At 42.8% G+C, this 21,979-nt stretch overlaps 1 protein-coding gene across 4 annotated transcripts in view; it reads left to right on the top strand.

Moving 5' to 3' along the window:
* LOC133123885 (lysine-specific demethylase 6A-like) overlaps positions 1-21,979 on the top strand; it is a 70,101-nt gene that overhangs the window by 23,881 nt on the left and 24,241 nt on the right. For 2 of the 4 annotated variants that reach the window (XM_061234583.1, XM_061234581.1), the window contains exons 4-12: positions 239-288; positions 529-587; positions 3,591-3,635; positions 6,490-6,610; positions 15,028-15,082; positions 15,681-15,715; positions 15,999-16,092; positions 17,260-17,386; positions 19,087-19,185. In XM_061234583.1, coding sequence (XP_061090567.1) covers positions 239-288; positions 529-587; positions 3,591-3,635; positions 6,490-6,610; positions 15,028-15,082; positions 15,681-15,715; positions 15,999-16,092; positions 17,260-17,386; positions 19,087-19,185 — 685 coding nt within the window. The remainder of the gene's footprint in view (positions 1-238; positions 289-528; positions 588-3,590; positions 3,636-6,489; positions 6,611-15,027; positions 15,083-15,680; positions 15,716-15,998; positions 16,093-17,259; positions 17,387-19,086; positions 19,186-21,979) is intronic. The other 2 variants (XM_061234584.1, XM_061234582.1) reach the window with 1 other exon arrangement.

Below are 21,979 nucleotides of genomic sequence, written 5' to 3'. Positions count from 1 at the left end.
ATACACATGAAATGCTGGACTCAGAGGTTGTTCGAAGCCATTCCCATGTCCCATTTCCTGGTTTTTAAGGTAGAAATCTCTGAAGGTCTGCTTCCATATAGTACTAGTTATTCAGATCCACCAAATTGAAATTGTGTTTGCTACAATGGATGTATGTCTCTGTGCTTGAACTTCTGTGAAGTTCCTAAAACAATCTTGAAACATTTGTCCTAAATTACTATTTGTTTCTTTCTCACAGCATTATCAGCATACCAGAGGTACTACAGTTTACAGTCTGACTACTGGAAGGTGAGTGTCTATTTGAATATCTGTCTGTGTTGTTAAAAAAATGGATTCACGCTGTTGAAGGTCCCATATTGTACACCTTTGCTCAAGGGCCCAACAGCTGTCTGGATCTTATTGTGGCTACACCTGGGATCGAACCACAGACCTTGCGGGTTCCAGTCATCTCTGGAAATGTAAAACGTAATTTGTTTTGCTGTGGGTGTGAATGCGAAACTAATGTTTTTTTTCCCCTCCCACTTTCAGAATGCTGCCTTTTTGTACGGCCTTGGGATGGTTTACTTCCATTACAATGCATTTCAGTGGTGAGTACCGTTTCTTTTTTGGCTGTAACTGGATATTTTCCATGAGTCTGTTTGTTTGCGGAACCCTCCTAAGCCCTTCTTGAATAGTTTGGCTTTATACTGTTTAAGTTTCAGATGGGGCATTTCCGTGGATATTGTGATTGTGCTCTATAGTGGTTCCAGGTTTCTTTTGACAGTTTGCTTCTGTGCCAAGAATGTTGCCAGCCGGGAAAAAATACTTGCTAGGTTCCAACTGTAGGGGCATTTCAGGCTTTAACAGGCAGAGCAGTCGTTTGTAAACCGATTGCTCCTAATCCATAGTTGTTCAGGGTTTACTTTTCACGCAACCACCACCAGGTGGTAAATGTGAGCATGCTACTCCACAGCTGTTGTGACTTGCCGGTGTGATGGACTTAATTTCCCTAGGCCTATCATTTCTACCCTTCTCTTGAAATATCTTGTTTTCAGTGAAATTATCAATCTATACATGGTAGCTATTCAGTAGCTAACCTACAATGTGACAAGTGTTAACCATGTGCTGTGTTCACAGAGTTGCAAAAATGTTTAATAAAATAAAATAACTATTGCAGTCCATTCAGAGTTGTAAGTCGGAATTTTTCAAGTTGAAAGTTCCGCCTTCCGACCTCCAAGTGTTCACGGTGATCTACACAAAAAGTAAACAATGTGGCAGATGCATAACCACTTGAACTGTCTGCATTCTGCACTGATGCTGCAACAGAAATATACCAGTATTATTAGTCTACTTGTTAACTGTGCTCATGTCTAGCGCTGAAGAATATAGGTCTTGCAAAATCTGTAGCTAATCTGCAAAAGTCAGTAACTGTGGTCGGCTATATTTCCAAATGTTTTTGCATTTTTTGGTATTTTTTACGTTCCCAAATAACTTTTGTGCCGCGAAGACCTACAGAGATAATTGGCCCTAACCAGCTAACTAACAACATTGGTGACATGTTTTGACATCCATTTACATGCATGACATGTTTACTATACGATGTGTCCCTGTATCATTTGTTCATTTGTTTAATTTGTTACGCTGGAAAAAAAACTATTTCCTTGATCTTTCCTTTTCTGCATTTTTTTCTGTTGAATAGGTTAATCAGGTAACCAGAAAACAATGTTACTTTTTGTCTGGCTTTACTGTGGGTACTGTATTTCTCTTCCTATGGGTAAATGTATAGTTCTGTGTTTGTCAATTTCAGAAATTTTGGAGGCTCAGTTTGATACCACATTGCATCGTTATAAAATTGGCAAATATGCAGAGGAATCATTCTGATTTTCAGAGAAATAATAATAAAAATCATAATAGATTAACTGATTGTGCTGTAGTTGTTAAACTGCATAGGTAAACTAAATTTGAATCAATATTGTATTGTAGAGCTTAACATCTGAGTAGGTAGTACCAGGTATGGCTTGGTTTGCTTTAGTAGTCAGTGAAAACTGTCATTAAATACTAAACCACATTTTGTTCATTTCTCCGCTTTTTTAACTATCCTAGATGTGTAGTGTTTCACTCAGTAGAAAATCTAGATTTTTTACAAAGTACCATCTTCACATTATATTTTGACACATGAAGCTTTAAAATTCTCATCATAGTGCTGGTTTATGTTGCATATATCCCAAAAAGTCGATTGTGGCTATTTTGAAATCTGATAAATGCAGGCTAATTGCAGGAAAATACTAATTTTTTGTGGCTTAACTATATTTTTACAATTATTGTTTTTGCCCTTCCTCAAGTGGGTGATATGGTAGTATTGTTGAAGTACCTGTACATACAAATTCTATTTAACTTTTCAGGGCTTAAAGTTCTCGAGCAGATTTCAGGCGTTTGGAAGTTTTTTCCAAAATATTATATTCTTGCCAAATGAATAAGATAATGCATAACTTTACATCGCTACTTTCCCCCTGAAATTATAGTCTATACAGGAGGAATTTAATCCTGCGTAATATACCAATATGATAACATCTCTTTTGTAACATCTTAAACATCTTAAAACATAAATGTCATAACGCGGTCCCATGTGTCTTTGTTTTTGTACTGGATGCGTCCTATCCAATCACATTCATTCTTCAATTACCTATGGTGTGCGAGTAAGGCAGCTTATCCATCAAATGAGTCGGGATCTACTATCAGTCCGTCAGTCATTGTGTCTGTCTTCGTGCTGTGCACTAAACATGGAAGCAAAGTTCATTCAAACTCAGGAAGACACAAGCCTAATTGAGAGCGGAATTAAAAATCTATGGAGATGGGCTTTGGTTGAAGAAAATGGTTGGGGACCTGCAACCACTTAACACTTTGTGTAAGAAAGTTATTTCTGCATGGTGAGTGACAGGAAACTCACCGTAGTAGCAATGTTTATCTGACAAGTTAAAATAAGGAATGCTTTCCTTAAAAGCTGATGGCTGGATGGATTGAATTCTTAATGTCCTAATTGGCTCTCATGATGATGATCTTGGTAAAGTTATAACACAGCATCTACCATATTCAGTGTTTCCCGCAGTGGTTTATAGTCAAGGCGGGCTGCCATAACAAAAAACGGCCCCTCTTTAACTAACATTGGATAAAAAAATGAAAATTGATTAAAAAGAAAAAGAACCTACTACATGTATGTTATTGAAGTAATGACTGAAAATCATTTTAGCTAATGACATTACATTTCCAGTGGTGTATTGGACTTATTTTTTATGATCTTCTCGACCTGTTGCTGTCTGAGGAGAGCGCAAGGAGAGGGTAGGTTGGGAGGGGGGAGGGTGACAGGCAGGGGGAATGTGCAAATGCTTTTCTCTGGATAAAAAGTGTTGTATAGTCTAATAAGCAAACTACAGTATTTTTCACCTTCTCAGAGGATAAAATTGTGAAGCCTTTCATGAAGATTTGTGAACAATCTGCATTGCCTGAATATTGGTTAAGTAGTTACGCCTTATAGGCTGTCAAGTAGCTAGTGAAGATGACTAGTACCCTTTCCTGGTATTTACTACTGTAGGTCCCCTTTTTCCCCCGTCTAGGCCAGTGCAGCCCTCCCCTACTGATGCCCACTCTGGACAGAGAAGGTAGGCATAAAATGTTGGTTTTATTAGGGGATGTCCAGGCTAGGCTAAGCTAGGCTTGTTAATATTGACCAAAATGTATTAACAAATTGTTCATCCATGGCTCAACCTGGACACCAAACAGTAATACAACATTGGCTTTATGAAGCCATGTCTAAGGCTTGGCTTATATAGGATATTTTGCGTTAATACATAGCCAAACATTGAAATAATATGGATAGAATTAATGTACACTCCACAGACATGCTGGTTCCAGTTAGGCTAGCGATGTGATGTAATGTTCAGTGTTAATTGTTCCGTTAAGGTCAGTTGTTTGCAGAAACTCTGACCTGGTTCTGTACTCGGCCTGTCGGTTATCCAGCCACCCACCCACCTGGCAGGAACTCCTCACCCTGGCTCAGCCCTACTGTGTAAACAATGCTGGAGATTTCCTAGGCAGAGGTGTGCAGGGAGGATACTGCAGAGACTGAAGGGACTCACTGCCAGATATAGCACCTATATTGTAGGGTGATTTAGGATGGCATTGTGTGGACAGTGCATTTCAATACATGGTGTTTCCTATACTTCTCTATGCCAATTTCACATATGAAAGTGAAGCACATGGCTGTGTGTACTGTATGTATCTCATGTTTGTATTCACATAGTGTGTGTGTGTGTAAATACACAGTGAGAAAATAGGCATCATCGCTTGTTCTGCTACAATTTTGTTTTGATCGGGCAGATTAGTGATCTGTCATTCGTCATGTCCCTTTGTCATGTGATGTGACCTTTGGTTCCTTTTGGTCACATGACTACGTGATGCTGAATTGCATCTGTTTTGCATTATTCCAGAAACCATTACAACCTTCTTTTTCCATATTGCATCTGGAGCAGCATCTGGATGGCAAATCTTTGCTGTCTTCACAAGCAATATTTTTTTTTTAGCTAATGTTGCCTGTCTGTTGTGATTTATAACTTCATAACATTTACTGTGCCAGTGAGTGTTTTGACAAATAGAGTAATGGATTTAATTATCTAAGTGGTTTGTTTTTAATATGAAAGGATGTATGTAAAGTTGTGTTCAATGCTGTTGGAAGTGAGTTTCTCGAAATGTGTCAGAGCTCAATGTTAAGGATTCATGATTTTTTCACTGGCCTGATCAGGCCCCTCTGGCCCCACTTAAATAATTAACAAGAGAGAATATCAAATATTTGGATTTTCAAAAGCCAAGAGTACAGTCAAGGAGAGACCATACAAGGAAGGGACTGTACATCAGAATTGATCATAATTTCAAACTTCGCGAAAAAACTTTGTAGAGTAAATCTGCTTCCTATCAACTCTTTCTGCCTCCTCTCCTTCTCTCATCTCTGCTTCCTCATCCCTCCTCTATTGTATGCTCCCTTCCTTTTTCTACTCATTCTCTGTCCCTTCTGCTGCTCCTCTCTCTCATTGCCTCTCCTTTCTCATTTCCTTGCCCCCTTCCATTTTATTTCTCCTCTCCTTTCTATAGCTAAATGTATTTTTACTGTATTTTCTTGGTCTGTAGACTGTTGTATCAACTCCCTATTGTACTGACTGCAAACTGAAATTAGCTGTAGCTAACTGGTGTAATGTCACTTTAAAAGTTATGTTAAACATTGCACATGGTTCCTGTGAAATGAATGTTTGTCTGTTTAAAACGTCAACATACCAAGCAAAGCATGATTAACTGTCTCGCCATTTTCCACCCGTGGAAACAAATTTTTAATGAGCTGGAAAACTGGTCAAATATGTAATTGCTTGGGATTCAAATACATTGCTTTGCGTCTTGCATGGTGCAATTGAGCCAACCAAGAAAACAAGTTCAGGAAAGCATGGAAAGGTATTTTAATCTGAAACCATTACATGTTTACACAGTGAGATCACACAGGTGTTGGTGTCGCCATTTATCCAGCCCTGATGCTGACCTGGTTACCCACACATGTGCCATGTACCTTTGATACATTACTGCCATTTAGCAGATCCTCGTATTGAGAGCAATGCTAAGACCCAGATTCTCTCTGTGGAATCAAAGTTGGGGAAATGTAGGAGCTCACCCAAATCAACAAAAACTTTACTATAGAAATGTGAAAGTTTATTGATGGTCATCGTGGCCAGTGGGAACTAAATCACAGAATTAATCACACACTGGTCATATGGCCTGGTTTAAATGACCTCTGTCTTGACGCAGATGTCCATCATCTGCAAAGTCCTATCTCTTTCTTACAGGATGACGTATGGGCCATGTTCATCAACAGCACATGCTTAAATATGCATACAGCACAAACCTCTGAACCATTCAGCAATGTGCACAACCTGTTGCATTTATAAATGTATACCATGTAAAAAAATCAAAAAGCTGTGCATTGATATGTACTGAAGGAAATATTGTTAAGTAGCTTGCTCGAGGGTTCAACAGCTGTCCTAACTGTGTCCTAAGTGGGAATTTAACCGAAATCCTGAAGGTTAGAAGTCCAGTGTCTTGCTACACTGGAGCCCCTGATGTTTGAACGGTCAGTAGATTTCCTGTCAACCTGCTTATCCCAGTCGCCTGTACGTGCGGCTAAAAATATATTCCCAACAAAGATGTCCTCTTCAGGGGGTTTGAGATGTTGTCCATCTCGTTTCTGCATTTCAGCGAAGCGCAAAGTACATGAGTCAACATGTAATTTGATTTGGTCACCGGTGGTCAAAGTAAAAGTCCAGTGCTACTTAGCAAATCCACTTGATTAGAACAAAACATTGGCGAGGACTTTTATTTTCTGAACCTGGATTTTCCACCTTTTATTTCGTTCTGAACCCACATCCCCTTTCTTCACAGCGCCAGTGACGTCTTCTCTCTCTCCTTCTCTCCCTGCAGGGCGATAAAAGCGTTTCAGGAAGTGCTTTACATCGACCCCAACTTCTCCCGGGCCAAGGAAATCCACCTGCGGCTCGGTGTGATGTTCAAGGTTAACACAGACTACGAGTCAAGCCTAAAGGTACTTCCCGCAGCACTGGGACCTGGTGAGAGGGACCTGTCTGCTAAAGCGCAAACTTCACTTGGCACGATGTGACACCGCACCTGTGAATATGCCTGTTAATTGAGAGGAGCAAAAAGGGACGAAGCAGAATTGTTTGAATTGAACTGCACTCAGAAATGTGTCTGCACCTCTTGTAGTTGTTTTTTATGTTCGGCATTACAGCTACTTTGTATTTCCACAAACGAGTAAGGAGATTGTCGTTTGTCAACGTTATATGACATGGATAGGGTAACTAGCTGAGTATATATTAGGCTTGATGTTTGTCGTAATGTTTTGGCATTATTTTATATAACTTATAAATTTATATTTTATATTTTTATAACTACTATTTATGAACTAATTTTATTTTCATAATTTGAGAAATTACTGCCACACCTGTCAATGCATGTCTGGTGTATTAACTAGCAGGCAAGTTACTGGTCATATTCGTTATTAATGTCAAAATGAATTTAGGAGTTTCAGGATGGAGGATGGAGTTGCCTGCTTTCGGTGTGCTTCCCTTGTATTGTGAAAGGATCAGATCTCACTTGGTAGGAGTGAATGAACAGCTTCCGGATTCTCGTAGAAGTGGGCAGTGTAAGCACCCATGGGTGTATCTTAACAGATTGGCCCCGTCAGGATCGTTTTGCGAGCGCTCTGCTCAGTGGTGCGTACATTTTGTATTCACGTTTTGTTGTCATCCCCGTCAAATACGCCTGTGGCTTTTGTTATTTATTTTCTGTACTGTCTGTTTTGTCTGTGGGACATGAAAGGACAATAGGTCAATGAAATCAAAGATGTGGCATTCTTGGCCAGCTGGTGCATTTTTCCAGCGTGGATGTTGGCCGTTCCTCTTGAAACGCACACCTGTGAATGCTCGCATTGTTCTCCGGGATAGTTCCATTCCTCGGTTTTACTGGCTCGGACGAGCCCCAGGGCTGTGGTTTTCAGACATTGTGTAATGAATGGCACCAAAAGTCAGAGCACTCGATCCTGTTTGTCAACCTTTTTACCCCCTGTACCATCGAAGGACCTCAAACGCCCTCCTCCCAGAATTAATGCACCGTTGCAATATCGTATGTGGTTATCGAAGCATCTTTGCTTTCCCTGCTTCCCTTTCAAATTGTCCTCCCTGTTCATATTCTGCAATGGCCATCATATCGAACAAGCTTATCTTGGGTATCTCTCTCTCTCTCCTCTCTCTCTCTCTCTCTCTCTCTCTCTCTCTCTCTCCTCTCTCTCTCTCTCTCTCTCTCTCCTCTCTCTCTCTCTCTCTCTCTCCTCTCTCTCTCTCTCTCTCTCTCTCTCTCTCTCTCTCTCATCTCTCTCTCTCTCTCTCCTCTCTCTCTCTCTCTCTCTCTCTCTCTCTCTCTCTCTCTCTGAGGTGGCTGTACTTTCCTCTTACCACCTCTCTGGTTTATTTGTCTCATCTATGTTTAGAACAGCATTGCATGTATATTTTGCTAGTTTATATTTTGCTAGTTCTGGATGTGATGCTTTGACTTATGATACAACCTATGCATTGTAAGTCGCTTTGGATTAAAAGCGTCTGCCAAATGACAAAAATGTAAATGTAATGTCATTTGTTCCAGAACTCTTGGGGCTCTTTTAGGTGCTTTTTAACACACTAATCTTGCATTTCTGTTCTTCAGGCTTATCAATGGTTTGCATCTTGTAGTGCAACTGTAGTCCTGCTGGTGTAGACTTTGGCACATCTTAATTTGCCACTGCTCTCTCATGTTGTCACACCCCAACAACAATCTCCAAATGCAATTGCAAAAAAGTAAACTTGAAGTGCTTGAATGAAAAAATGAATGGTGCTCACTCTATACACTGTGATTTTCACTTTGAAATAAAATCGTTACAACCTAACTAATTGGGGTGTAGATTGGGGGGATTGGGGTGTAAATGTTACGTATCCCGGGTTCTTTTCTATTGATGAGATTCTTTTGTTGCTTGGTGAGTGGTTTCCAGTCTGATATGCTTGATTCAATGCTTACGGTGTGTTTATTGGTGATGCTGTCCAGCCTCACTTACTATTTTAAGTAGCATTTCGTCTTAGCATTTTCTATCGATTAAGATTCTTCCGTTGCTTAGTGAACGGTTTCCAGTGTTGTGTAGAGATCCGAGAGTGGAACCTGAAGGGCGCATCGATGAGCCCACCCAGCTGAACGCCCTCCAAACCCCCTCCCCGGCCCCTAACAAACCCGGCCCTGGCGCGTTGCCATAGCCGCGATTACGCACGAGTCGCCCTGTCCCAGTTAGCTGAACAAAAGAGACCGTTCTGAGGATCCACCTCCGATCATGTCAGGCTGCCCCTGCTCCCTCAGTTGCAGGAAAACCCGGAGTCCTTCAACTCCAGCCTCCATGTAATCTTCATTTTTAAACGAAATTTTCCCATTTAAAAAAACTTGTTTGGTGGCCTCTAATTTTTGGAACGGACCCCCTCCTCTCCACCCACACACATCCTAGCCTGTGGTGGAGGAGGAGTTGTTGATGGCAGACTTTCAGGTTCGTATCTAAGATCCTTAGTGGCTGTGCAGCCTGTAATGTGCAGCTTTTTTCTTTCAAAGCAGAACACTGTTAGATTCATGAATAAATGATCAGGTCTTTCTTTGTGCCCATTTCCAACTGAGAAGAATGCATGGAAGAATCCGGAACGTGACCTCAGAGAGCGAGACTCCTGACACCCCCTCCCCCCCTCCCCCTCTTTTTAAAATCATGACATTAAGGCGCATGCAAACACCTCCTTATGAAACGTGCCGTTTTTGTGTTATTTTAGTGTTATTGGGCGACCGGCTTCCGAGCAAAGCTGAGTCAGCCTATCGCCGGGCAGACGCTGGCGCCTCGGGAGAGGAGTCTGGCAGGGAGGCGCGCCGCGTACCCCCCGGAGGTATTGTGTGTCATCTGGCAGCTGCCGCCGTCTCCCGAATAGCGCTCGGCGCAGTCGCACTGCGATCCCCGATAAAGGCTGGCGGAAGAACGCTCCGTTCCGCGGGGGGTGGGGGTTGTCACCTCTTTAGCGCCGAGACGCTCCGTGTGTCTGCTAGCGCGGCGCAGCGGCGGTCCGGCCGGGCTAATTGGCGTCGCCTGAGAGTTCGCCACGCGGAAGCTCAGCGCGGATTAGCCCCGCACGCGCCTCTGATTCGGTTCGGATGGGAACGGCGCACGGGCGCGGAAGAGCGGCGTTCCCGTCAGGGGACCGATTGGCGTAACAACGGCATGTGGGTTCCTTTAATTTATTTATTTACTTTATTTTAACGCCGCACAGGCTATTTCTCATCCGGCGCTCGGTCGAGGCTGCAGTGTCCCTTATTGCATTATTATTGCTTTTGTCTCTCCCATTTCGGTTTCATTTGCTCTTAATTCTGTGGAGCAGATTGTCATATTGTGGTGTTGCTGTAGGACGACGTGCTTTGAATCAGCTAAGCCGTGTCTGGATCTGAGGCATGCTTTTACATTTGAGATGTGTTTTTTTTTTTTTTTTTTTGTTACGTTTAATGCTTTAAATGTACACATTTCCCTTTCCATTCTGTCATGTCATCATACTGTTGAACTTTTTTCATTTTGGATTTGGATTAGCATCTGAACAGGTGACTGGCCTTTGATTGTAGCCAGCTGACGGAGAGTAATTGAAGGCTAATTTGCTTTTGGCGGGGCGACGGAGAGGGGGGGGGGGTCCCCGTTCGCTCGCCGCTACGACTGCTTTTATCCGGCGGATTTGGCGGCTGGTTACTATGACAGTGTTTCTGAAGGGCAGAGCGATGCGAGGGGAAGCGGCATTAGCGGGAGCGAAGGGCTTGTTCCGTGATGACACGCTGAGAGCAAGGTCACAGTACACTCTGTTCCCGGCCGGCCAGCCTCGCGTTTTAACCGGCTCGGACATGCACCCGTGTGTCTATTGATGAAGCACACCGTTGCTGGCTGGCTGCTGCTCCATGCCGGTCCTCGGCTTAAGATGCTATCGGATGTAGTCTTATGCATGCATTTACTGTTAATGAGTGTTGGTGAGGTAAGCAGTATTTGGATAGTTAAGTTTGGTCACTTTTGCTTTGTTGTTTGTTTATTTGTTGATTAAAAAAAATAATAAATAGGCCCTGGTCCTTATCTTTGTTGTACGGGTAGCAATTGAAATTGTACTTCCCTCTAGGGTCTGGTTTCAATTGCCACAGCCAATGGTGTGGGGGTTCACAGAGAAGGGGGAGGGATAAAACGGTGTTGCGGTTGAAGGTGTTTGTTGCTGCGATTCCTCTATTGTATCTTTTAAGGTTATTGCATGGAAGTGGACATCAGGTGCCAGTTGAGCTTTCAGTGGGGCAGTTTGAGATCCTGACCTTCTGCTCCTACTTATTCACTGTAATGACTGTAAAGCGCGGCTCAACAATCCTGGTCCTGTAGAGCTGCCAGTTTGTTTTCAACTTAAAATCAGCAGCTACTGCAGAACTAAGAAATTGGGTAGTTGAGTTAACTGGGTAATCGGGTGCTTTAACTGAGGCACTGAGTGAGTAGCGCCAATACCAGAACACCCTGCGGCTCTCTAGGGCATGGCTTATACCAGACCTACTACAAAGCATTGGTTGCTTGCTTTGGCACTGCTTAGTGAAAATGAACTTTGAACAAAAATGATAATTCGCTACCGTGCAAAATCCCAGAATTTTGGTGATTTATTTATGCATTACTAAGTGTCTCACATCATATAAGAGAGTATGCCTAATTTAGCGGTTAGACTGGCTAGTTTGGTAGCTTGGACTCTCTAAGGCTGCTTGTCTCCAAAATTAGATCAGATTAAAGTCGTTCATTCTTTGAAGGTGGACTAACTGTTGTCTTGATGCTGTTTAGCCAGAAGTCTAAATTGCAGAATTCAGCTGGAGAGGTGCTATAACTTAATCTGACGCTTTTACACAGAAAATGCACTTGACCAACCCCAGCCATCAAAAAGCCATCACTATTCAGGCGGCCAGCGTTTTATGCTCAGAATGTGAGTAATGGAGACGACATGAAGAGAATTGGACGGGCTCTGATTGCATCCCCTTCCTGGAGTGGCCGAATGCTGAACTGATACAGTGGCCAGCTGAGCCGGCTGTACTGTAAGCCACACTAGGTGCCCAGCTGCATAAATAAAATGACACTATATAGGAATGCGGCAAGCCAATAATGTAGTTTGACACGGCTACCGATGGATTACTGTAAAAATAGAAGTCGGATAAAGCCTTTGCTAATTTACTGTGGTAATTTTTCTTTAAGCTCGTCATATCTGCGTAAAGCACGATAAGGACATTTTGCTCTAATTCTGTTCACAAGCTTATACCCATGATGTTCAGTGTTACAGGGGCTTTAGCTTGGCCTTTTGACTCTGGGAAAAACTGTGGTAACGAAGCAGCATTCAAAGGTGATTCTGTTTCAGGGCATTTTGGCCAGAGATGCTAGGGGAAACGGTGTCATATCTCAATGACTAAAAGCGTTCTGCATGTAAATGGCCTGAAACCAAAGCAATTTGTCCTCATCTGGTTTTGCTCAAAAGAAATGCCTGAACGGATGAAAGCAAAACGAAAGGATTGGAGTACTGCATGTGATCAGCTCCTGGGTGGAATCTGTTGTGTGGAAAATCTTCTCTTAGCTGTGTAAAAAAGCGTTCAAAAGCATCCACTTCTTCATTTGTTGTAGTCTAGAAAAAAAATAAGATGTATATCTGTCAATTATTTTGGCCAATGGCTATTCGCTTTCATCTTAGCTAAAGTAATTGGTTTGTGCATTAGTATTCTGCGCTTTGGTAGTTTGAAGAGCATTACAGGCACACTGGCATAGGTATAGTTAGGTTGATTGTGCAGTGGTGTTTACTTTTGTTTATAATGCCAAAGGTTGGTTTGCTTCTCTATCTAGCTTTACACTTATCTATTTATACCAAGACGTCGGATGCTCAATAAGTCGGACAACAAATGGGGGAGGTCTCACTGGCACTTTTCTGGAGTGATCTGTCCCACCTCTCTAAAGAGTGCCTCCTCATTTGCAACCATTTGCATTCTCTGCTTCAGCGAATGCAATTTGTTGTTTATAGCGTGTGTTACGGTTTCGCATGGAGTCCCTTTTTAATCTCTTTCTCTGTAACTGGGTGCTTTATGTGGTCCACATAGCAGCACAAAAAGCAGAGTTGTTTATCCTCATTTTATCCACCTGGATGCACAGGTTCTAACATCGTGTTAACAGTTAATTCAGATTTTGAAAATGGTACCAAAAATGCTTGAAGTGGAAAACAATAAGTGCCGGTATTGAGAAAATCTAGATGTACCAGTACTACTTGAAAGACTGGTTTTGTTCCATCTGCCAACATTTACAGAAATATACTGTAAAGAAAGTTGTTTAGCAGGAGATAATGTAGTCTACAGTTTCACATGCAGTTGGTAGATGGTAAAGTGGATTCAGTCAGAATTCAAAATTCAGTCCTGGAAGACGTCAGCTCTTGTCAGCCTAACTTCAATTTGGTGGGAAATGTTTGCAAATGCAGAAATTTTATGGTCAGCATACAAATTAGCTTCTCCGTGTTCCTTCTGATAATTTAGAAGGTAAAATTCGATTTGAAACCTACCGTATTTTCCGGACGATAAGGCGCACCGGACTATAAGGCGCACCGTCAATGAATGGCCTATTTTAGAATTTTTTCCATATATAAGATGCACCGGACGATAAGGCGCACACATTATAAGGCGCTAAGTCAACAAAACAGTCAGATACCGTAACTCAGTCAGTCAAACTTTATTAATACAATACAAACCAGCAGTGCAAAAACTCAACGTTGTTCAAACGTTAATGTGCATACTATTCACTTGTTCTCCCAAACGTGGAGGTAAACTTTTCCCTAAATCAGTAAACTCGTAAAAGAAAGGCATTCACAACAACTCACACGTAAGTGGCCAGCTTTTCTTGGTAATCTTTTGGCAGTTGCTGCGAGACGGTAGTTGGTGTGCGGATGGAGAGATTACGTCTTCTCATAAAACGAAAGCACCAAGAAGGACCGCCTCGAAAGTCATTGATGTTCATGTCCTGTGCTAGCGCTGCTGCCTTCATTCGAACAGTGACTGTAGAGACGCTTCTACTTGCTGCTCTCTGTTCAACAACCCACTGTTCGAGTTGGTCCTCCAACTGTGGCCATCTCGCTTTGTGCCCTCGCAAACTCTTTTTAGTCTTCTTTACTTGGCGCAGGTCTTCTTCTTGCTTCCTCCATTTCCGTACCATTGATTCATTAATGTTGAATTCTCTCGCTGCTGCTCTATTCCCATGTTCTACTGCGTGACTGATAGCCTTGAGTTTGAACTCTGCGTCGTAAGCGTGTCTCTTCAAAGGTGCCATTTTGGGGTCTTTATTTACAAGTGGTGTTTGACTGGGGGTAGGTAAGCACAGTACCTACCGGTATTTGGCGACCCCCCCCTGACTACTGTAATGCTGCAAACGGTGCGCATTTGTAGTTTACCAGCCGTACTGAAACATTTTGACAGAGCGCCGTGTACAACCACTATGGATCAACCAATTAACAATTTGATCCATATATAAGGCGCACCGGACTATAAGGCGCACTGTCGGTTTTTGAGAAAATTAAAGGTTTTTAAGTGCGCCTTATAGTCCGGAAAATGCGGTATATATAATAGCAGTTGTCCTATAATATTGTAACTAATAGCATGTATTCTACAGTGAATGGTTTCCTGCTATTGTTCCCATGAAAAGGTTGCCATCTTGGAAACTGTGCACACATACATTATTATTATTTTTACAATTGGCTACCAAATTGGGAGAAAAAGGGAAAAAATCCTAAATAAATTAAATAAATTGAAACCGTAATAAACAGTATTGCAGGCACACAGGCATAGGTGTAGGTATAGTAGGCTGTGGCTGTCCTTTCTTCATTCTAATATCAGAGCAGAGTGGCACCGCCCCTTCGTCTGCTGGGATTCTTCTGATTCGCTGCTGCCTTGGGCTTTAAACCCGCAAGCACGTCCATGCATTTTCATGCAGTCTTTTGTAAAGATCCGCATGGTACAGCCAGAGTCTGTTGTTTCCAGTTTAAGGGCACAGTGACTTTGGAATTTAGTTGGCTGGGTGCTTGTCATGGAAGTCGTGGGTGTCAGATTCTGTGATCGTTTCAATTTTTTCGACAGTTGTGTGACGATTTTTTTAATGTTTTTCGTGATACCGTCTACCTTAACAGACTACAGTGTTGTTTGTTTAGGTATATACATTTTAACAATATTGCCAAATGCTCTGAATGCAGCAATGTACTGTGTACATGTTCTGGAATGCACTGGGATCATGTTGCAATCAGATGTTTGACGGTCTCTATCAAAGTTGTTGATGCCCAGTGCTCACAGTGATTTTAACTGTCAACCTTTTCTTTCCCTTGCTCCTAGCATTTTCAGCTGGCTTTAATTGACTCAACCCCCTGCACTTTGTCAAAAGCTGAAAGTAAGTAGCATTGAAGAAATCATTTCTGTGCTGCCACTGTTCTTTTTCCAGGTTTCTCTGGATTAGTGCTTCAGCTAAACACATTTTTGTGCAAAGAAGATATGATGTTGCAACTGAATTTTAGCCAGCGCAAGGTGCAACCCTATTATTGGATGAGGCATTATGAAAATGAAAGGCTCCTGGTTGCTTTTTGATGGATATGGAATGGCAGCATGTCTGATCTTCACTCATATTTATAGAGCTGCCATTTCATATTGCCTAAGATTTTTGGTTACCAAGGAAACACTGGTTCCCATTTCTGTATGCAATCTCTTTGCCACGCTGTCGACATCACTGTAGGATTAATAATATTAATTTAAAATTTTGTTCCATTTAATCCATTAAATCAAAGAAATGCATAGACTTATAACACCAATTGTTATAGACATTAGTCAAGATTTAAATTGGATTTAATGTAGTCCAGCAGAGATTATTTTTGTATGATCCTTGGTTTACTTACCATCTGCCCAGCATGATGCTTGTTTGTATTTGTAATTTTTCTCCTTTGGAATATTAATTATTTCCTTTTTTTCTTCTTCTTTTTTGTTTCCCCCCACAGTTCAATTTCACATCGCTCATTTGTATGAAATTCAGGTAAATCGCTTCCCTTATATTGGACTGTTTCAAGGCATGCCATTCATATGTGTAACGGCAGCCTGCTAGCATATTATAGCTGCATTTATAAGTGTGTTTGGTCTCTGAGTGTTGGAGATGAGTGTATGTTTGGAGTATGGAAAATAAATGAGTGTCTGTGTTCTCAATGACCAGGCTAGACCATGACATGTCACTTCCTTCCGTTCCTCTTTGAAAAGTTGAGCTCTCTCACTCTGGTAACCCCCCTCTTTCTCTCTCTTTCTCTCCTCCCCCCTGTCTGCAGAAGAAGTACCGTGCTGCGAAAGACGCGTATGAGGCACTTCTACAGGCTGAAAATCTTCCTGCACAGGTGAAGGCGACTACCCTGCAACAGTTGGGTAAGCTGCTCCCTCTGCCACCGCCTGACTCGCTCCGTGAGCTCAGAGACACCAGAAATATCAGAGCACTCTGAGAACTGATACCTTTATGTTTCAGGAGGACTTTTCAAAGGTATTTACCTTTGCTGCTGGTTTTCTCTTGTTTAGCAAAACGAGGTTACAGAGGAGCTTTTGCCTTATCTGTATGGCGTTTACCTTGAGGGTTGTCATTATTGGTGTTTATTTTTGAAATTCACGTTATATTTGTTTATCTTTGTTATCATGGTTCAGATCCTCTGAATGTCTCTGAACACCACAGCGGTTTCACAATCGCCTGTAGCTGTTTTAGGACGGAAAAAGAAAATGCACACTTCGAGTTTGCATAGAGCCAGGTACGCACGCGCACACAAATCAGCAAGTGTTGCATCATGCACGTGGCACTGCACTCGGATCGTATTCCCAGTTTTTCTACTCTCCTTGGTTTTCCTAATCAACCCAGCCCTCCTAAGTTTACACTGGTTTGTATGATGCAATCATTCAATATCATTGTGTCAGTTGTGGGGGAACGCTGCCAAACGTGGACATGTACACTCGCCCACACACACGCACACCGCTCCAAGCCGCCGCCTCTAATACCCTCGCTATCACCATTTCTCCCAGCCTCTAAAATTAGGCAACAGCAGCAGCTTTCAAAACCGGTTTTCCATTTTGTTCCCAACTGCCGTTGTCATGGCGAGCTGCTCCCGGGCGGCATGCCACAGGGGGCGGGGAGCCTCGGCGGTAATGCACGCGGGAACGGCGACCGAGCGGCTCCACACACTGAGGGGAGGCGTCCCGGTTCCCTAACAATGGCCGCCGCATGTGATTTGGGAGAGGGGGGGGTGTCTTTAGAAACAGCAATACAAGAGCCCCTCCTCCACCTCCCACACCATCACCCCCCCTGTCCCTGTCTGGCCAGCATCTGATCGGGTGCAGCCGATGAACCGTTTTCTCCTGTGGCGGGTCCCAGGTCATACTCCTGCAGAGGTTCCGGTCCTTTCTGTGACTCCCCACCGCCCGCTGTCCATGCCGGTTCAGTTTGGGGCCGCTTTTGGTCTTAGGAAGCTGTCGGCTGGTTCGCTAATCGGGAGGATCATAACGCTCACTGATTGGAGCCTTTTCTTGTTCCTCCTGCCTTTTCCTCGTCAGGCTGGATGCATCACACGGTGGATCAGTTGGGAGATAAAGCCAACAAGGACAGCTATGCTATACAGTGTCTGCAGAAGTCACTAGAAGCAGACCCCAACTCTGGACAGTCCTGGTACTTTCTTGGCAGGTAAATGAAACTGGAAAATATTGTAGTATTTTTTAAATTTATTCTGGAATTTAGAATTTTCTGGATCATAGATTTGCTTTAATTATGTGTACATTTTCACCTTTGCGTTAGAGAGAAGTGTTTAAATAATGTTTTTGCTTGATTTGTCCATTTTTATGAGATCCCTCATCTAAGGGTTTTTTTCAGAACTGCCTTTTTATATATCGTTGAATTGTATGCCTGTGTAACAGATTTTCTTTTTCTTGTACGGGAATGGCACTAGTAACCCAATAACACGGCAAATGCTGAAATTATGACTCTTCCAATAGCCTCTGTATGTGGACAGTATTGAATTTTCCTCTGCATTGCCTGCCCAGGTCATTTAAGGCCAGTCTGGGAAAGAGGGAGGGAGGGGAACTCATTAAAAACGGCTTTCTCCCGTTGCACTAAACCTCACACAGGTTTCTTCAGCCCTAACTAATTTATGTGTTCTGCTCGGGCATGTTTGGAGTGTAACATTCGCAACACTCTTACAACGCACTGAGCTGAGGGTTACTGTACTTTTGTTCTGGCGTCACCATACAAATGCGTATGTGGCTTAGCAACAGCCGAGGGGAATCCTTTAGAGTTCTGTTTGCAGAAGAGGGAAGGCCAAGCATTTGCAGTTGTAAATGATCCCGCGTAGAAGTCTGAAAAGGTGAACTTGAATTTTACACTACTCTGCGCTCTTAACAATGTGTGATTGGGGACCTCAGAGTCGTGAGCAATTCCACCTATCATTGGCAAGGTAGGCCTAAACTGGAAGCTTGACAGATTAGTCGGATGACCATCTAAGAAAGTAAGGGTTTGGAGAACTAAGAAGCGTTTAATGTAGTTTCTAAAAATGGTAGCTAGCAATATCATAAACTCTCGCAGTATTAGCTTGCCAACCAGTACAGCCAAGATATTCCTGTTAGTCTGGGCAAAAGGCACTTTTATTTTATTTAAAATATTATTTTGGTGTGATGTTGGTTTCATATATTCCAGCTCCACTGTGAAAATACTCCTTGATACCTTGCAGTCAAGAACTCCTCTCAGGAGAAACAACTGAAGGTCACCCAACTAAAATTCTCAGCTAATCAGATTTGTTTTGTAAACAGTGTTTATACAGGACTACTGATTTTTGTCTGCCCCCGTTTATTTCATTTCAATATAGTGCAGTATATTCCATAGCCAGTATGGATTAGTCCTGGTAAGGTCAGTTAACATACATATATGTGCTTGAGTTACGATTGATTATACATTGTCGAGGGCCGGGGGAAATCATTTCTGTTTGAGGCTGGGATATACATTTTTTTATGATTTTTGGGCAATTTTTTTCCTTTGGCACATCTGTGTTTGTACAAGACATTTGGAATGCCTGTATAGTGCATATTAATGCTTTTGAATTGTTTCAAGAAACTGGTTTCTTTGTGCCCTGGTTTGCACAAAAATCCATCAACCTGGTCACTTTAGTATCGTTAGGCATGTTAGTTAGGCTAATTTAGAGTCCACAGCGATAATAAATCTACTGGTACTGGAAGTGTATAATTATATTTATTAATTTAACACATTTCTATAGATTTCAAACATTGACTCAATGTATATCTTAGTGTTTTTACAACGCTGTGTTTTGGAAGTCATTTTTAAAGGATTCGTTTTGGTCCGGTGACAAACATCAGTTCTGTGTTTCTTCCCCACAGGTGCTACTCGAGTATTGGGAAAGTCCAGGATGCCTTCATTTCCTACAGGCAGTCCATCGACAAATCAGAAGCCAGCGCGGACACATGGTGTTCAATAGGGTAAGTAACCAGATATATTCCCCACTGCTGAAGACCTAACGTTACTAATCCAAGAGCACATTCATTGGAGCGAGACGTTGTGGCTGTTGTCGTCATTGTTGTTGTCTGGGTTATGGTTTGACCCTGCTTCTACTCTCGTTGTTGATCTTACTGTGGTTGCGGTTTCATTAGTCATTGTGGCCGAAGTTGTTGGTTTAGCTGCGGTTGTTGATGTTTTGTACAGTGTTATTATCATTCTAGTGCAAATGTTGAATAGGGCAACGTAAGGGCAGTACAAGTTTGTTGGGCTAGTAACAAAGCAACCTATTTTTCGGTCCTGAGTTCACTGAGGGCAGCTGTTCAGGAGCTCTCTGGCCCAGGGAGCAGCCTACTTCACTCCGTTCCCCCCCAGGGCACCTCGCTCCCAGCAGGGCTGGTAAACTGATCTATTGCCTGTTGTTTCTCCTTTTAGCCCCTTGTTGTACTTTGCCGTTCAGTCCAGGACCATTGCAATTGTATTTGTATTTATATTGTATTTGCACTTGTATTCATCTTTGTGCTGTTAGTTACTGTCTTAATGACAAGTCTCAAGTCTCTGACTTGGCCTGTTTACCTGTTCTGTAGTTTGTACTTATTTTGGATAAAAGCGTTGCAAAATAAAATGTAATGTAGTTGGGGCCCACCTTGTAATAGTCTTTCAGCGAGGCAGAACGAGGGCCAAATTAGCACTCGCAAGACAAAGGGTGGGTTCAGCAAGATGGTCCCAGAGAGAGCGTACTAGCGCACCTGGGAAATCACTGTTGTTGTTTTTTTGGTTTTGTTTTTTTCAGCGACCAGACACTGTTTTGTCCTGGGATATGGGTGTGGTCCCATTGTCTTATTTCTTTATTGTATGCATTTGTTTTTAACTTGATCTATTGACAATTTTGTATTTGGCATTCGCAAAATAGTGATGGATGGTGTGAATTTAAGGGTGGCTAAAAAGCTATCAGCGATGCAGCGATTTCTTTTTAAGGGTGAATAGACAGATCTGTTTTTTCTTCTTTATGTTATTTAGAAGGGGGGGGTGAAATCGAACCGGTTGAGTCAGCTGCCATGTTCATTGGGTCACACGGTCTCCGCAGTAATTTTCAACCAATCATCATGTGTTATAAAAATATTGGTTAAAACAAGTCTGTGATAGATGGTTCCACCTATTGTGGAATTCACAAAGCCTCACTAAATCAACGGCCTGTACAGGAGGATTCCTGTTTTTTCTAAATTGTTTCATCACAGAACTGCCTAGTCAAATGGAACCAATATATTTTTAAGTTAAGGTTGTCATATTGGTCTGTACTTGAAGTAATTAGTTGGCTCTTTGCAGCACTGCTATCAAATTACCTTTAGCTGGCTAGTATCTTTACTGTTAGGAGATTAATTGCAGAGTTGTATTTGACGTGAAGTACAGACCGGCACCCAGCTTTTTTCTGGGCAGTGTGCTGTTTGTGGCAGTAGCCAGATTTCCTGCGGATCAAATGAACAGTAATATTCTCAGTAAGACGAGCAGTAATGTTTGCTTTTGCCTTGGTGCATGAATTTCACTTATGTTGTGTCTGGCATGTCTCCCTGCTTTCTCATTGGTTTCAAAGAATAGGCACCTTTGTTGCTATTTTTTGCTGGTTGTTGCACTGCAAAATGGTTCTTTCTCATTGGTTATGCCACAGAATGCATCTTTATGCTGGTTGTTGTTGCAAAATGGCTGTTTGAATTTGTTTGTGTTGGCCAGTGGTTCATTGTTTTTGCCGAGTGCTTACTTGGCAATAGTCGTGTTGTTAATATACATTTTTTAAATCGTTTGGTTTCAGCATTCTTTTTTATTTTTATTTTTTATTTTTTATTTTTTTGGTTGTGCTAAAGGGTGGTTATGTTCATTTGTTGTGGACATTCCAATCAGTTCAGCTAATTTTTGGACTTTTGGCCATGCTCTCTGATGCTTGTGATGCTTTATAAGGTGTTAAGGGGGAGTAGCTGTCTGCATGCAAGACCTCATTTGATTTGAATGAGGATTTCTGCAACAATGCTAATGGTATTTGACCAAACTCAATGCAGTTAAGAGGACATTGTGTTTTTGAGACCTACCAACCAACATATTCCTTCATCCTCTTTTATTCACCTCTCCTTCTCCATTCTTTACCCCCTCTTTCTTCTCACCTCATTCTCCCCCCCTCTCCTTCCCTCACTCTCCTCCTCTTGCCTACTCCCCCCTTTCCCTCTCCCTTGCTCTCCTCTCCCCCCTCTTTCCCTGTCATACTCTCCCTTCTCTCTCCCTGTCACTCTCCCCCTCCCCCCCTCCCTCTCTTCTCCCCCTCCCCCTCTCCTTCTCCCCCTCCCTCTCCCTCTCCCCCTCCCCCTCTCCCTCTCTCCCCCTCTCCCCCTCTCCCTCTCTCTCCCCCTCTCCCCCTCTCCCTCTCTCTCCCCCTCTCCCCCTCTCCCTCTCTCTCCCCCTCTCCCCCTCTCCCCCTCTCCCTCTCTCCCCCTCTCCCTCTCTCTCTCTCTCTCCCTCTCTCTCTCTCTCTCTCTCTCCCTCCCTCTCCCTCCCTCTCCCTCCCTCTCTCCCCCTCTTCCCTCTCCCTCTCCCCCTCTTCCTCTCTCCTCCTCTCTCCCTCTCCCTCTCCCTCTCCCTCCTCCCCTCTTCCCCTCTCCCTCTCCCTCCTCCCCTCTTCCCCTCTTCCCCTCTCTCCCTCTCTCCCTCTCTCCCTCTCTTCCCCTCTTCCCCTCTTCCCTCTCTCTCTCTCCCTCTCTCCCTCTCCCCTCTCTCTCCCTCTCTCCCTCTCTC

This window comes from Conger conger, chromosome 3, assembly GCF_963514075.1.
Source record: "Conger conger chromosome 3, fConCon1.1, whole genome shotgun sequence".
NCBI classification, from domain to species: domain Eukaryota; kingdom Metazoa; phylum Chordata; class Actinopteri; order Anguilliformes; family Congridae; genus Conger; species Conger conger.
The sequence above is the reverse complement of the archived record's forward strand: the minus strand, read 5'-3'. Positions and strand labels throughout refer to the sequence as shown.